At 35.2% G+C, this 14,093-nt stretch overlaps 1 protein-coding gene across 1 annotated transcript; it reads left to right on the forward strand.

Moving 5' to 3' along the window:
* Positions 1–11,960: 11,960 nt before the first annotated feature.
* Positions 11,961–13,778, forward strand: LOC149235277 (uncharacterized). The gene has a single exon (XM_089368503.1). It carries the CDS (start codon positions 11,961–11,963, stop codon positions 13,776–13,778), a length of 1,818 nt encoding a protein of 605 aa, XP_089224629.1.
* The last annotated feature ends 315 nt before the right edge of the window (positions 13,779–14,093 follow it).

A 14,093-nucleotide genomic window follows, 5' to 3' on the forward strand; every position in this document is an offset into this window, starting at 1 on the left:
ATAACCCTAAAACCTTTGTTCACCTATTCTTCAATGAATTATTAAAAAGTGTTTATTTAGTTCTTATTAGTTGTTTCCTTTAGTAGGACTATAGCGATCGGTAGATCATTGAAATCCAATTAAATTTCCTGTTGACCAATTTTTCCCCTGTTTATTTATGGTTTAACCAAAGTTTTATAGCGATTATATTTATCAATTGATTTTTTAGCAAAGGTTTTGATTGTAAAAAAATGGACCTCTTATTGCACGATTTGTTTTTTGGATGCAATAAAATGCACGAGACAATGTAATTTTATACAAAGTTCATTTTAAAATTGTTGTGACCATTCATTTTAAGAAAAGTTCATTTAGCTTATTTTATAAAACTAGTTTTAGGCGAATGAAAAGTTAGGCTTAGGCTAAGTTCAAATGCATTGATGGTGAGCCAAGTGTCAAGGAAGTCTAATGCAAAGTAGAGAGTTTCAGTTTCAGGTGTCATGCAAAGTAGAGAGTTTCAAGAGAGTTTAAGTTTGAAGTGCCAAGGAGGAGAGGAGGAGTTTTAGTCAAGTAGTAGTTTGCAAAGGAGGGTGGAGGAATTTTAGTTTCAGGGTTTGTGAAGGAAATCGGACTACAAGTGGATTGCTTGTTGTTGGGGATATCATGGTTAAAGTTTCATCTGGAGATCAAATTACACAAAGCTAGAAGGCTGGATATCAAATTCCATGTGAGGACTAGAATCCAGAATGGAAGGGGTTTGTGAAGGGTATCTTTGTTCTGGTAATTTCTGCTCACTTACGTCTTGTTTTTTGCACAAGTTTACCATTTCTGCTAGATTTCTCTCTTATTTTCTGCATAACTTTACCAGAGGCATATATAAGATTACATTTCGCACCTATATACCCACTTTAGCCTCGAAGGTGGATCTTCGCATGCATGTTCTACATGAATCATAGCATTTAGTGGAGACATCAATGAACCCTACAAAAAGGGCCCAAAGGGGATTAAAGGATGTCTTTCTCATTTCCTTGTTTTTGTCTATGGCATGGTTCATAAGGCAGAAAGAAGACGTATCCGCAACTTAGGAACTAACTACTACTACTTGAGGACAACCTGAAAGTCCTGCGGTACCAATAGATTTATCAATCTAAAGTACTTTCAGGTGATTCGGGAAAGCCAAGTATTACCTGAAGCAAAACCCTAAAAGAGATATTTCATTAAAATTAGAAAAATTATATTACAAGAAGATTACTAGAATTGAGTTTTATGGGTACTTTAAAATTATACATCCACTGTTTAATTCCAAATTTAATGAAATATGTGTTCTAAACTCTGCAAAGGCGATTCTGGGCTTGAGAGGAAGGCAAGCCTAGGCTTGAAACCCCATCCCTCTTGCTTGTTCCTGATCTTCCAAGAAATATAGGTTTTTATCTACTACTTTCTTCCAAGAAAGGCAGGTTCTTATCTATTACTTTCTATTTCTTAGCTACTTTTTATTTCCTAGTTAATTTCCTAGGTCATAAAAAGTCATAGATTAAGAGCCATTTTTGGCTGCTCGACCCCTGGGATGGAAGACACATCCACAAAAACATGGAGATTTTCCTATGTCTTCCCTTGCTAAATCAAGGGCCTTTCGAATCTAAGATACTTCTTCGGGGTTAGATGCATATGAGGTCTTGCTTAATGAGTTGGTTAGCTTTTGGCTTCATGTTTGCTATATGAAGATGGGGTCTTGTAGTGAACTTATTTATTTTGCAGGTTGAACAATCCATTCCACCTTGCTAGGAAGTAGACACGTTGGGCATGCAAGAGAGATGAAAGTAGACACCTTGGATATGAAAGAGAGATGAGAGGTAGATAAGTGGTAAAATTGTGAGCCCACAGGGTTTTACTTGTTGAAATATATTTTTGTATTATACATGTTTTTTGCATGTGTTACAGGTGTTTTCTAATTATCGCATGAGTTCTCTCTTTTCAATTCCTTCTATGTATATATCTACATCTTGATTTCACTAATTTCTTCTCATTGTTGTCACACGCTCAAACTCTATGGGTTGTCGACCAATTGGCTTGGCTCGAAACCTAGTTATGGTCTCCATCATTGAAAAGAGTTAATCCTTCTTTATAACCATCACAAAATCTGTTAATCTAGGTTGTCATTGATGTCAATATAGCAGTGTTTGTGATGGAAAATTCTTTGACACATGATTGCCCATTGATTTCCCATTGATAAATGATTGCTCAGGGTTTCACCATAGTAATGAAAGTATGATATATGATGACATGTTGAGATGGAGGACTCAAGTGGATGAATATATATATATATATATAGAGAGAGAGAGAGAGAGAGAGACACACACACACACACACACACACAGAATACAAGCAATAGATCCGCGAAGCAACAAGAGCAAGAAACCAAAGAGGAGAAACCACTGTGAGGCCAAAGAGTAAGATGAAGAGGTTTGCGAAAGGCATCAATGAAGCAATTCATCGAACCAAGAGAAGTAGGTTATCTAATATGCCCAAGGGTAAGTGTTATTGAAAGAACAAAGAGCAACAATGATAGTATAGGAGTAAAGAAGAAAACATCAGAGGAGTCATATCAAAAGTATCACATGTAATATATGCCCAAGAAGAATCGATAGAAAAAAAAAATCGAGGAGCATAAACAGAGCAATAGGAAGTCACAAGAAGATAATCCACAGGAGCAACAACTATCAAAAGTGTGGAAGAGTGAAGAGAAGTCACTGGAGAAAAAATTATTGTTGTTGAGGTTCCACACTAAATCCTAGCCATCAATCTCAACCTATGCTAAATCCTAGCCATCGATCTCTGGTTTAACCCGTGTGCTAGTTGAAGACCCATAGGCTATAGATTTGATGACCTCCTATATCTAGTGGATATTGGGTCATAAAGTGATTGGATGGTAAATCCCAAAATGGACCCAAACCTCTATAGATCAATGATTTATAGTCATTATCGGAATCGTGAGGGTGGTTAAGTGTCGTGTAAGTTCCCCGACCGATATCATTGTGAACCATTGGATCCATCGCACCTTGATAAAACAGTGGAGGATCGGTGATTAGGCTTGCTGATCGGGTGGATCAACAATTGTCGGGTTAATGATGATATCAATAGTGGAGAATTAATCTAATAATACTTGGGACTAAGTGGACCTAAGAATTTTATGGATAGGGTTTTATTTTATTTGAGGTTCGGTCTTGTTCATTCAGGGGGGAACGGTGTTCATTGGCAAGTTCTATGTTAAAGCACTACTTGGTGATTGGTCGGGTCTTTTTTTAAAACCCACCAATGTAAACACTTCTAATTTTTATTTATCACATATCGAGGAGTCTTAGGAATAAGTCTTATTTTTCATGAAGTTGTGATTGTGATTAAAGGTGATGATGTGGCATGTGGGACCTCCATGTGGGTATAGTTCTTATATTGTTTTCCATGAATAATCAAGTCTATGGATAAAAGACTCTTTGATATATATATTTTTAATATACAAGTCAACCTCCCTCCAATAGACACGTCCTTTGGTCATTGGCAAAACTTGTATAAAAATGAGTTAAAACACTTCAGTTTTGAGTATCAATCTTAAGCACACCAATAGAACATAAAGACGTTCACAACTTGTGAACTTGAAGAGACAAAGGAAGCTCAAGGAACAATAGAAAGAAAACCAAAGGTTGAGTGAACAAAAGTGGAAGCTGAAGGTCAAGCAAGTGAAGAAGGAAGCCAAAAGGTCCAGCGGAAGAAGAAGGAATCCAAAAGTTCCAGCAAAAGAAGAAGGAAGCCGAAGCTAGAACATTTTGTTGACTGGGTTATTTATTGAAAAGCTTAGACCTATGTTTGGGCATGTGATTCAGATAACTGTTCAAAAGAACACTCTGCATATCTAAGAATATTATCTGAGTATGAACAAGGTTGTCTTTAATTGAACATACAATATGAAACCACGACAGTCACTCCTCTAAACATGTCACTCTTGAATAAGTTACTCATGAAGCAGTCACTCCTAAAGAATTTACTGTGATAATGAGAATAGAGGTTTGAAATAGAGAGTTGTTTTTGTGCAAAGTTCAATGCAGTTCATTCTAGACACATTGAAGTTTTGTGGAGACTATTGAAGACCATGATGTATTAGTCATCATTATGTGACTTCGAAATTTTTCTTGGGTATAATGAAGAGCAATGGCGATACCTCCTATGAGACAAGTTTGTCATTAATGTAGCAGTGAAGCTACAGATTGACAGAAGTGAGTGAAGAAGATTTTGGGAGCAGAGGATTACTATCAAACATATCTATACGAAATATAGTAGTGGGTTGGAGCCCAAAGGGTTGGTACCCTAAAGGTTGGAGCCTCGAACAAACAAAGTAGGTGCCTTGACAAGATAGGGTTAGAGCCCTTGGGTTGGTGCCTCATAATTGGAAGGATTGGTGTCATTGGAGTTGGTGCTCCTGAACACAAGGTTGGTGCCTTGAGAAGATAGGGTTGGTGCCCTAGAGGTTGGAGCCTCACAAAAGATCAATTTTGTGCTTGTTAATAGGTTGGAGCCTATGAGATTGAAGATCCGTGTCTTCATCAAGTGTTGGTGCCCTATATATATTGTACCTAATTTATTGTAAATATTATATTAATAAAATCATTTATTGCTATTGTATATTTTTTGTTCTAAAGATAAATGATTTAACTGGTAAAAATAACAATTGAAAAGAAATACTGATTCACCCCTCTGCTCCCCCAGTATTTCCAGCAATTGGTGTCAAATCCGATACCTTCACTCAAAAGCCTAACAATTTGAAGGTTAATCATTAGAACAAAAATGGCAAAGCCAAGGAAGAAAGTCTACAATCATCCTAAATATGCATCTCCCTCTACCACTAAAATAGAAGTCAATCAATTCATGAAAGCTCCATTGTTTAATGAAAAGTTTGATATATGGGAAGAAATAATGAGGAATTTCTCAAATACTCAAGGCATTGAAGTATGGGAATTAGTAATTACTGATAACATGATGAATTGAGAATCCAAGGAGTACAATGAAAAAGTGATGAAGGTAATCTTTAATGGGCTACCAAATTCTATAAAGAACATTTTAGGAAAATGTTTGTCAGCGAAGGGTATATTGGACAAACTTCATGATATTCACTCAAAATGAGAAATGAAAATGATATGTAGTAAAGAAAATGATGGAAAACAAGAAGAAAATCCAGAGCTTGTCAAGGAGATTGAAGATAATATTGATGACATCAAGGCTAAAGAAGACCTAGAAAATGAAGAGAATGAAAAATACTTTGTAGAAGATATCCTCACTAAGCTCATGGCTGCCATGGAAGAGATTATCAATTCGAAGAACGAAAACGAGGAACTTAATAAGAAAGCACTAGCTCGTAACCAAGACCAAACAAGGAAGTCATATCCATGAAAATTCAATTGGATACAACAAAGAAATGCGAAGATATCTTGTCAAGTCAAATTGATCAAAGCCGTAAGAGCTTGAACAAACTTGAAGAAGAGATTGCTCAGTATAAGGTAGAGGTCTCCTGTCTCAAATCTCAACTACAAGAAGCGTGAAATTTAGCACAGGGAGATAAGAAGACAATGGAAGCATTGGTATTGACAGGTTGATGAAGTAGAAAAGGAGAGAAACACCATGACATAGCAACTAAAAAGCAAAGGATGAAGAGATATTCAAACTAAAATCTGACCTCAAACTTCTCAAGGTCGAATCATGTAAAGCTACAAGAATCAATGAAGAAATGGAGAGCAGTCTAGCAAATGAAAATGAAGAAATATTCAAAATGAAGTCAAATATCATCTCCCTTAAAATAAAAGTAAATGAAGCTACTCTATCGAGGGAGAAACTAAGAAACAACTTGCTAAGAAGAATAATGGTTTTGAAAGATTGGAAGAAGATATTGTCTCCCTCAGGAAAAAGGTTGAAGGGATGGAAAAAATCTTGAAGAGCTCTCAAGCCGTGGATGACATGCTCAACCATCAAAGATATCCAGTTGATAAACTAGGTCTTGGCTATGAAGGTGAATCCTCAAGCAAGGTTGACCATACTTGAAAAAAAAGGATGTGAGGAAGCCAAAAAGAAATGTTGATCCTCCTAGATCTAGCAAAGGCAAGGATAACAGTCAAGGAAAAAATGAAGGAAATCCTATTCTAAGAAGAAATGCAGATGATGTCAAGGACACAAGAAGAAATGGTTATAATCAAAGGATCTCAAGGCAGAAAGGCTTCAAAAGTACATCAAGGTAATCTCCATCTCCCAGGTACCGAAGTTTATTTCTTGTTTATTGTTATTCTTATACAAACTTTGGACGCATGGAAAAAGCTTGTAAGGCATATCACAAAGATAAATATATTGGTCCTTGTCAATCTCGGAGAAGCTATTTTGCAAGAAGAATTCATGAATTCTTATTCAAGAACAACATAGAGTGTTGCAAATGTAATATCCCTTCCCTTAATAATACATAATAAATAATAATACAATAATAATATAATAAATAATAAATAATACAAATAAATAATAATAATATAAGTAATAAATAATAAATCACTTAATAATAAATAATAAAAATAATAAATCATAAATAATAAATGAATTTAAAAATATACAACAAAATAAATAAAAATAATAAAAATAAAAAATAGTAATAACTATACTAAAACTCTAAATCAGAATAAATAGAAATAAAACAAGAAAACTATCAAAAAGAAGGAAATAAAACAAGAAAGCTAAAAAAAATCAAAATAAAAGTAAAGAAATAAAACAAGAAAGCTAAAAATCAAAAGAAAGTTGCATGTAGACACGTGGAGTGTGTGCATGTGGTTCCCCTTCCAATGTTGTTCTATTTAATAGATGGTGAGGAAGATGAGAGGCATTCTGGCATTCCATCTTTCCGAGATTCTGTCTTTCATTCTCTTGGGAGAATGGTATACTAAGACCTAGGAGTCACTGGCAGTAGTATGTTGATTGAGGGCTCGGGGGTGGCCAATTGTAGCAAGACGTTGCACAATTGAGCCTACGGTTGGGTGGAGAGTCGTCCCCAAAACCTTGTTGCAGGTAGCAGACTTCCGCTTGAAGAAGCCCACACAATATCCGACAAAAACAAATTTTCAATATACCTCTGACTTTTGACTCGTGGTATGGTTTGACCATGCAGTTTGGAAAACAAAATTTGGTGAACAAGAAAATATACATTTTGGAAGACCTATCCAACAAACTTTGCACAGTAAAGAAATGGAAATCTCAAAAATCAAATTACAGCCAACAGAAAATATTTTTGTGAGTTTGTACGCTGTCCACCAGAGCTTACAGTCTATATGTTAAAGTAGTTGGCGCCACTTATATAGCAAAGAACAAGTCCAGAGGGATTTGATATGATTTCCTGACAAATTGTTTTAAGACTTTCATGCTCTTTATGAATCAATCATGGCAAAATCCAAATGGAAGCTTGGGTTCCAAGAACCAAATGGCTTCGTATGATACAAAAATCAATGCAATTTCTTTAACATTCACGTGTCTCTCCTGATTGGTTCTATACCAAGAAATATGCATAGCCTTACCAAAATGAGCCGAATATATGGTATTTCGTCATAGTCTCAGTTTTTCAAAAGGTATAGTAAGCACACAGTTCAGTTATATATATAGTTTGCAAAAAGGCTTTCGATAATCGATTTTCCTTCTTTTAACAAATATTCAAAAAAATTTCATCGGATTTGATTTAACCGCAAAACTGTGGGGCAAGGGCAATTCACTATTCGAATAAGGTCGAGGGAAATTGTCACTAGGTTTGCATATTTAGATGATTTACATGTGTAAATTGAGATGCATTGGTTTTGTAAGAAAGATAATATGGTCAATTATATATCTAAACTTTACCCATGTTGCAAAGAAGCAATGTTTCATTAAAATAATTCACGTATAGCCTTCATCCATATACGATATGTAAACCATATGTTTTTCTTTTTTTTTATATTGCATTTTCTAGTTTTTTTTTATTTTTAAATTAAAATTATCAAGTCACAAATTGCTTTCTTTACATTCTTGGAACAATAAAGAAGTTGCCCTGAATACTTTTGATATTGAAAAATAATTCATAGAATAAACCAGCCATGAAGCTACTATACCATAGATAAACCGGCCATGAAAATTAGCCTTTGGACCTGGTAAAAGGCCAAAAGACAAAGGAAATGCTATAGAAGTTTTGAGATATCAGCTTGGACATTTTTTTTAATGTACACACCGAAACGAGAGGGAGGAATTTACAATAAATTACAGCATAGAAGTTAAAACTAAAAATTAAGGACCGTCTAACAGAGCTTGAAGTTGAACAACAAAAAAAAACAAATTTATCACAAAATCGAAGTTTTCTACTTTAAAATCTCTATAGGCCCTAATTACATGACACGAATAATTCGGCACATAGGATCATAGGATCGGAATGACAAAGTCCTATAGACCCACCATATATGCGATGAGCCATGGATGTAGCTGCTATTAAATATAGATGAAATATTAATCTATCAAATAACCTTTATCAGATAAAGGTACGAATGATTATATATATTAAATCGATAATGAATACCAAGGTACCAACTCGACGATATTGAATGATTTGTGCATATTTGATATAGAATTAAGAAAAGCGTTAACAGATCCACCTAAGGCAATCTAAAAGTGGGAATTTCATATTTCTGAAATTTGCATTCAAAAATATGTGTAAGATATAAAAATCTAATAACCCTGTGTTAACCAGCTTGGTATCTGAGTTTGTACTCTTTGCGCAGTCACCAGTGTATTGACCACAGTATGAGCTAACAGGTTCCGTGCTCTGCCTTTCCTAAGATTCCGTCTCTATAAATGAGAGAGATCGTAATGTTTTCCTTGGAGGTGAAATTTCCAGTCGGACTATTTCTTTTGGAAATGGGATGTGCACCTTGCGCTGGACGATTTCTGGTGAGGAATTCCATGTGAAACTTGCCTGTACGTTATCATTGTCCATTTCTTGAACGTGTATGCAATAAGCAATTTTATTGTTATGTATAATACACTGATTTTTTTATCTATTAACAGATGCCAACCTAGCTAACAGAGGTCGATATTGACAACGACGTGAATCAAACTACACAGGCCGAGTGTTTGGAAGTCTATTATTATCTTAAAACTCCACATTTAGCACTGATCTCATTCCTAGAATTAGTTTTTGAGGGATGTGCCAGTTCAGTTTTGTCTGACGCTATTAAGTCATAACTAAAAGTACTATTTTAGAAATCGGAAAGGATATTTCTATTATTTTATCCTATCAATAAAATCGTTACTTTATAATAATTACACACCACAAATACAATATTAAATAAAACGAATTACCTATATTGCTTACATTTTCTTAATTCATTAATAATATATTTAATATATAAAAGCTAAAATACGGATTTTTTTTTTTAAATTTATAAAAATTCAAACTTAGTTTATACTCTTTTCAAATAATTATGTATGTCTTTATATAACGTTTTTCTTTCCATATAAAAGCTTAAAATATTCCGAATAGACTGATCCTAAATCAAGTTTATGGGACGGAACGGATGGTCGGTGTGCAACCAACTTTTCTAGATACACTTGCACCAACGAAGGACTTACGTTTTGGATTAAAACAAGAAGGCATTGCATGCGAAAATATCATATTAAAACACTTTGCAGAACTAAGGTTCCGGAGGAATAACAGGGAGCAGAACTTCTCCACTGACAAGATCGTACATTTTTTCTTTCTTTCTTCTATACTCAAGAAATGGCGTTTGCCAATATCACACGGCTTAACCCACAGAGTAGCACGACAAATAACCTTGGCAGAGAAGCTTGCATAGATTTAAAGGGGAAAGCTAACGCACGAAAACCATATCGAAGCATTTCAAAGCGGAACTTAGATGCAAAATCAACCATATCGAAGCATTTCAAAGCGGAACTTAGATGCAAAATCTCTGAAAAGAAGTGTTGAAACACCATATATTTCAAATTTTATAAATTACCTTGCATATTTCAGCCAAAAAAATTAAAAATAAAAAAATTCAGCGTGTCTAAAGAATATAAATTCAACCATGCAACATTCGTTATAGTGCAAATAATTTCCAGAGCAACAGTTGTTGCAGAGTTTTAAAGATTTTTTTATTTTTTATTTTTTTAACTCATAGATAAACAATTTATTATTTAACCATAAATCATATTCCAAATTAACTAGTTATTTAACCAAAAACCCATTTTAAGCAAATACTGAAAACCTATGATTTAACTAATAACATGTTAGTTAAATAAAATTTAAAATTTATTTATCAAAATCCATAAATGAACTTAATACACAATTCTAATTAGCAACCCGCAAGAAATAGAAAGCCAAAAACAACGTTGATTTTAACCAAAAACTAATAACTTTACCCAATTCCTTTCTCAAGCACACTAAAGCATTTCAAAAAAAAACAATTTTAGAGCAAAATACGTGGAAAACTAATGATGAACTTTCCATTGGCAAATTGGATAATTCATAAATTTTAAAGATACAAATAATAAAACACTTAGAAAACTATATATATATATATATGTAAATATTGTAATGTAAGATCTACATGCACATATGGTAATTTCGAAAAACAATGTAAAGACAACGAGACTTCATGGTAGCATAGATTTAAGATCATTATAGCAACAACCATGGTACTATAAAAGAATAAAGCCTATTACTTATAATTTTGGATTCAAAATTTATTTTATTCATTGATCTGGTAAGTCCACCTAAATTGCTAACCTGTTTTTAAAAGCAGGATATTTCCATTATTCCCGTGGGCTAAATATGCATTTTGTGAGTCTAGAAGTTCTCCTTAAACTCTAAATTGTATTCACTGTAAACCCTGAAATATATTCAATGTAAACCTTAAATTGTAGTTTTGACCAACCGGAGCATTTAGATGGCTTAGAAATAAATATCCAAGATCCAGGAGCAATAAATATCCAAGATCCAGGAGCATTCAAATTGTTGTCCTAATAACGGTTCTCGATAGAGGAATGAAGCCAACATCATGGGTACTAGATAGGAGTGGAATCTTCGCTTTTGTCATTGCAAACGAGGGCCCGTATTCGTTTCAATATTCAGCCCATGTGCCTATTGTGTTCTCGGCAATCTTATCATCTTTGTCTCTGGAGACACACCGCATCAGGAAGTATGATGAGTGTACTTTGGCCCGAACAGTTACCTGGGTCTTTCACTGAATCCTTCCTTTATTGCTTGGTTCTTGATAGCTGCAAGAACAAATTGTAACAAGTATAATTGTTACAATGTGAGGTTGGTCAGCTGATCTTATTGTCGAAATGAACAATGGAATTTGCAGGAACACGCATAGCCATAGCTGCAAGCTTACAAACTTTTGTCTTATGCAAGCAATTTTATGGCTAAATGTATTGTGACTTAAGGGATTCAAAAAAATGGTGTTGCCTTTGCAGGTGCGCTTGCAGGCAGACCATATAATTAATAAAATGATTATTTTTTTTTGGGGAAGGAATAACCTTCCCAGTCATCCGATCCAGTTTTGGGTCGCGTGGCAGTGTCTTTCTTTATGGTGTGGAATAATTTTTATGCTTGATTCATAAATTTTCTTACGTATATTTTTAAAGTCATGAATCTGTAGAATTAGTATTATCGTGACATATAATGTTTTACTCATTCGAATTTTGTTTTATTTTACATGGATCCAATCCTCTAAAGTTTTAAGGCCTATACTACAACATTGTGATTATTCATGAACTCATAAACTCCATGTTTTTATATACTTCGGAATGTGTGATCAATTATGGTTTAAGTATTATACTTCAATTGAGTACTAAATGGATATTTTAAAGTTAAACATATTCTAAATTTATTGTAACTTTTGGCATAAAGGTAATGAATAAATCCACTGAATATTACAGGGTAGATCATGGCTCCTAAACGTCGAAGACAAGCCCGAAACAACCTTGGAGTAGAAACACCACCTCCCGCCACTTCAGCGATAGGAACCCCGGCTGAGCAAGCTATATTACATTCCCTTGGAGAAATGACCAATATCTTTAAGGACTGGGTCTCAAGCCAAGGACAAGATCAAGGAAATGTGCAAAAGGAATTGGAACAAAAACATAGACAAGATCTAAATTCTCAACTCAATGTCAAAGATGGACAAGCAACACTTGATATTATGAAAGAAGTCCAAAAATCCAAATTACCAGAGTTTACGGGTCTAGAAGGGGGTTCAAAAGCAGAAGCATGGGTAATGGCTGTCAAAAGAGCACTTAGTTTTAAGGCATACACTTCTACGGAAAAAGCCCAGATATCAATGAGTCTACTAAAAGGAGATGCCTTATTATGGTGGGTAAATGAAGAAACAAAGATGCAAGTCACCCCAGTACAAGTTACATGGGAAATGTTTGAGGAAGCCTTCCGAACTAGGTACCTATCAGAGGAGTACAAACACCAACAAGTAGGAGCTTTCCATGAAGTACGACAGAATGGTAGATCTATCGAGGACTATGAAGCTGAATTTTATTCGTTGGTCCATCACGTGGACTATATGGTTGATGATAGACGTCAAGCTGAAAGATTCTTACATGGACTCGACCCCTTAGTCCGAGCAGAAGTCGCCATGTGGAAACCCACCACTATGGCAACAACCACTAGTTTAGCCAAACAAGTCTTGAGGAAAATCAATATGAAGAAACAAATGGTAGTTGATGAAAGTTCAGGGAAGGAGCATTCCGCAATGAGGCTGAATAAACCAGGGGGGCAGCCATATAGATTCCAAGGAAGACAAAACACTATTTCTCGAATCGCTAGCACAACTTCTCGACCGCCTCCAAGGGGACATAAGGGTCAACCCTACTTGATTAAGGGGACGAGTAGAAGATTTGGTGACCAAGGACAAGTACAACGTGGGAAGCAGGCACAAGTAGAATGTTGGCATTGTAAAGGTCCACATTATAGAAAATATTGTCCAAGTTATCAATCAGGGATTAAACAACAGGAATACAAAGCAAAAGGAGGAAGACCACAAAACCCACATCGAATTCATGCAGCTACAAACCATCGCCAGGCTGAGCACCAAGCTACTGTAGTAGAATCTGCAGGTATGATCAATAACATTCCTCTATCTGTGTTAATTGATCCAGGTGCTACTGATAGTTTTATTTCACCTTCAACAATACTTAGATGTGGATTGACAGCTCATGAGCAAAGTAACTTTAGAATGGTTGAAATGGCATCAGGCTCTCAGCAATCAGTAGGGTCAATGGTAAGAGATTGTAGTGTTAACATTGGGGGGTGTGATACCAAGATGAATCTATATAGTACAACTCTCGGAACATATGACTTAATCGTGGGAATGGATTGGCTTGAACCCCATAAAGCTATACTGGATTGTTATAATAAGACAGTCCTCATAAAAAATGACCAAGGAGAAACTAAGGTAATAAAAGGGATTAGACGTGCTATTACATTATGCCTCATATCAGCCAAGAAAGTTAATAAGTGTATGAGAAAAGGGTGCAAGATTTATGCGGTAGAATTGGTTCCTACCAATGGGAAGTCCTCAGATAAATTGCGCCCACTACTTTCTGAATTTGCAGATGTATTTCCTCCAGAGTTACCAGGTTTGCCTCCAGTTCGAGAAATTGATTTCTCCATAACCTTGAAACTAGAAGTGGAACCCATATCCAAAGCACCTTATCGGATGACTGTTCCAGAGCTTAATGAATTGAGTATATAGCTCAAAGAACTTCTTGATCAAGGTTTTATAAGACCTAGTGTGTCACCTTGGGGTGCACCAGTAATTTTTGTAAAAAAAAAGGATGGAACTCTTAGGTTATGTATTGATTACCGAGATCTAAACAAGGCCACCATTCGGAATAGGTATCCCATGCCTCGGATCGATGACCTCTTTGACCAACTAAAAGGAGCTTCAATATTCTCCAAGATAGACTTACGGTCAGGTTATCATCAGCTAAGAATCAAGGAGGAAGACATACCTAAAATAGCATTCAGAACGCGATATGGACACTATGAGTTCATTGTTATGCCATTT

This window comes from Pinus tabuliformis, chromosome 8 (assembly GCF_031772625.1).
Source record: "Pinus tabuliformis cultivar Carrire ecotype Pingquan chromosome 8, CPIR1, whole genome shotgun sequence".
Lineage (NCBI taxonomy): Eukaryota > Viridiplantae > Streptophyta > Pinopsida > Pinales > Pinaceae > Pinus > Pinus tabuliformis.

What these genes read in the sequence shown, in the direction of transcription:
- LOC149235277 (XM_089368503.1), top strand. Translation starts at nt 11,961, where the DNA reads ATGGCTCCTAAACGTCGAAGACAAGCCCGAAACAACCTTGGAGTAGAA.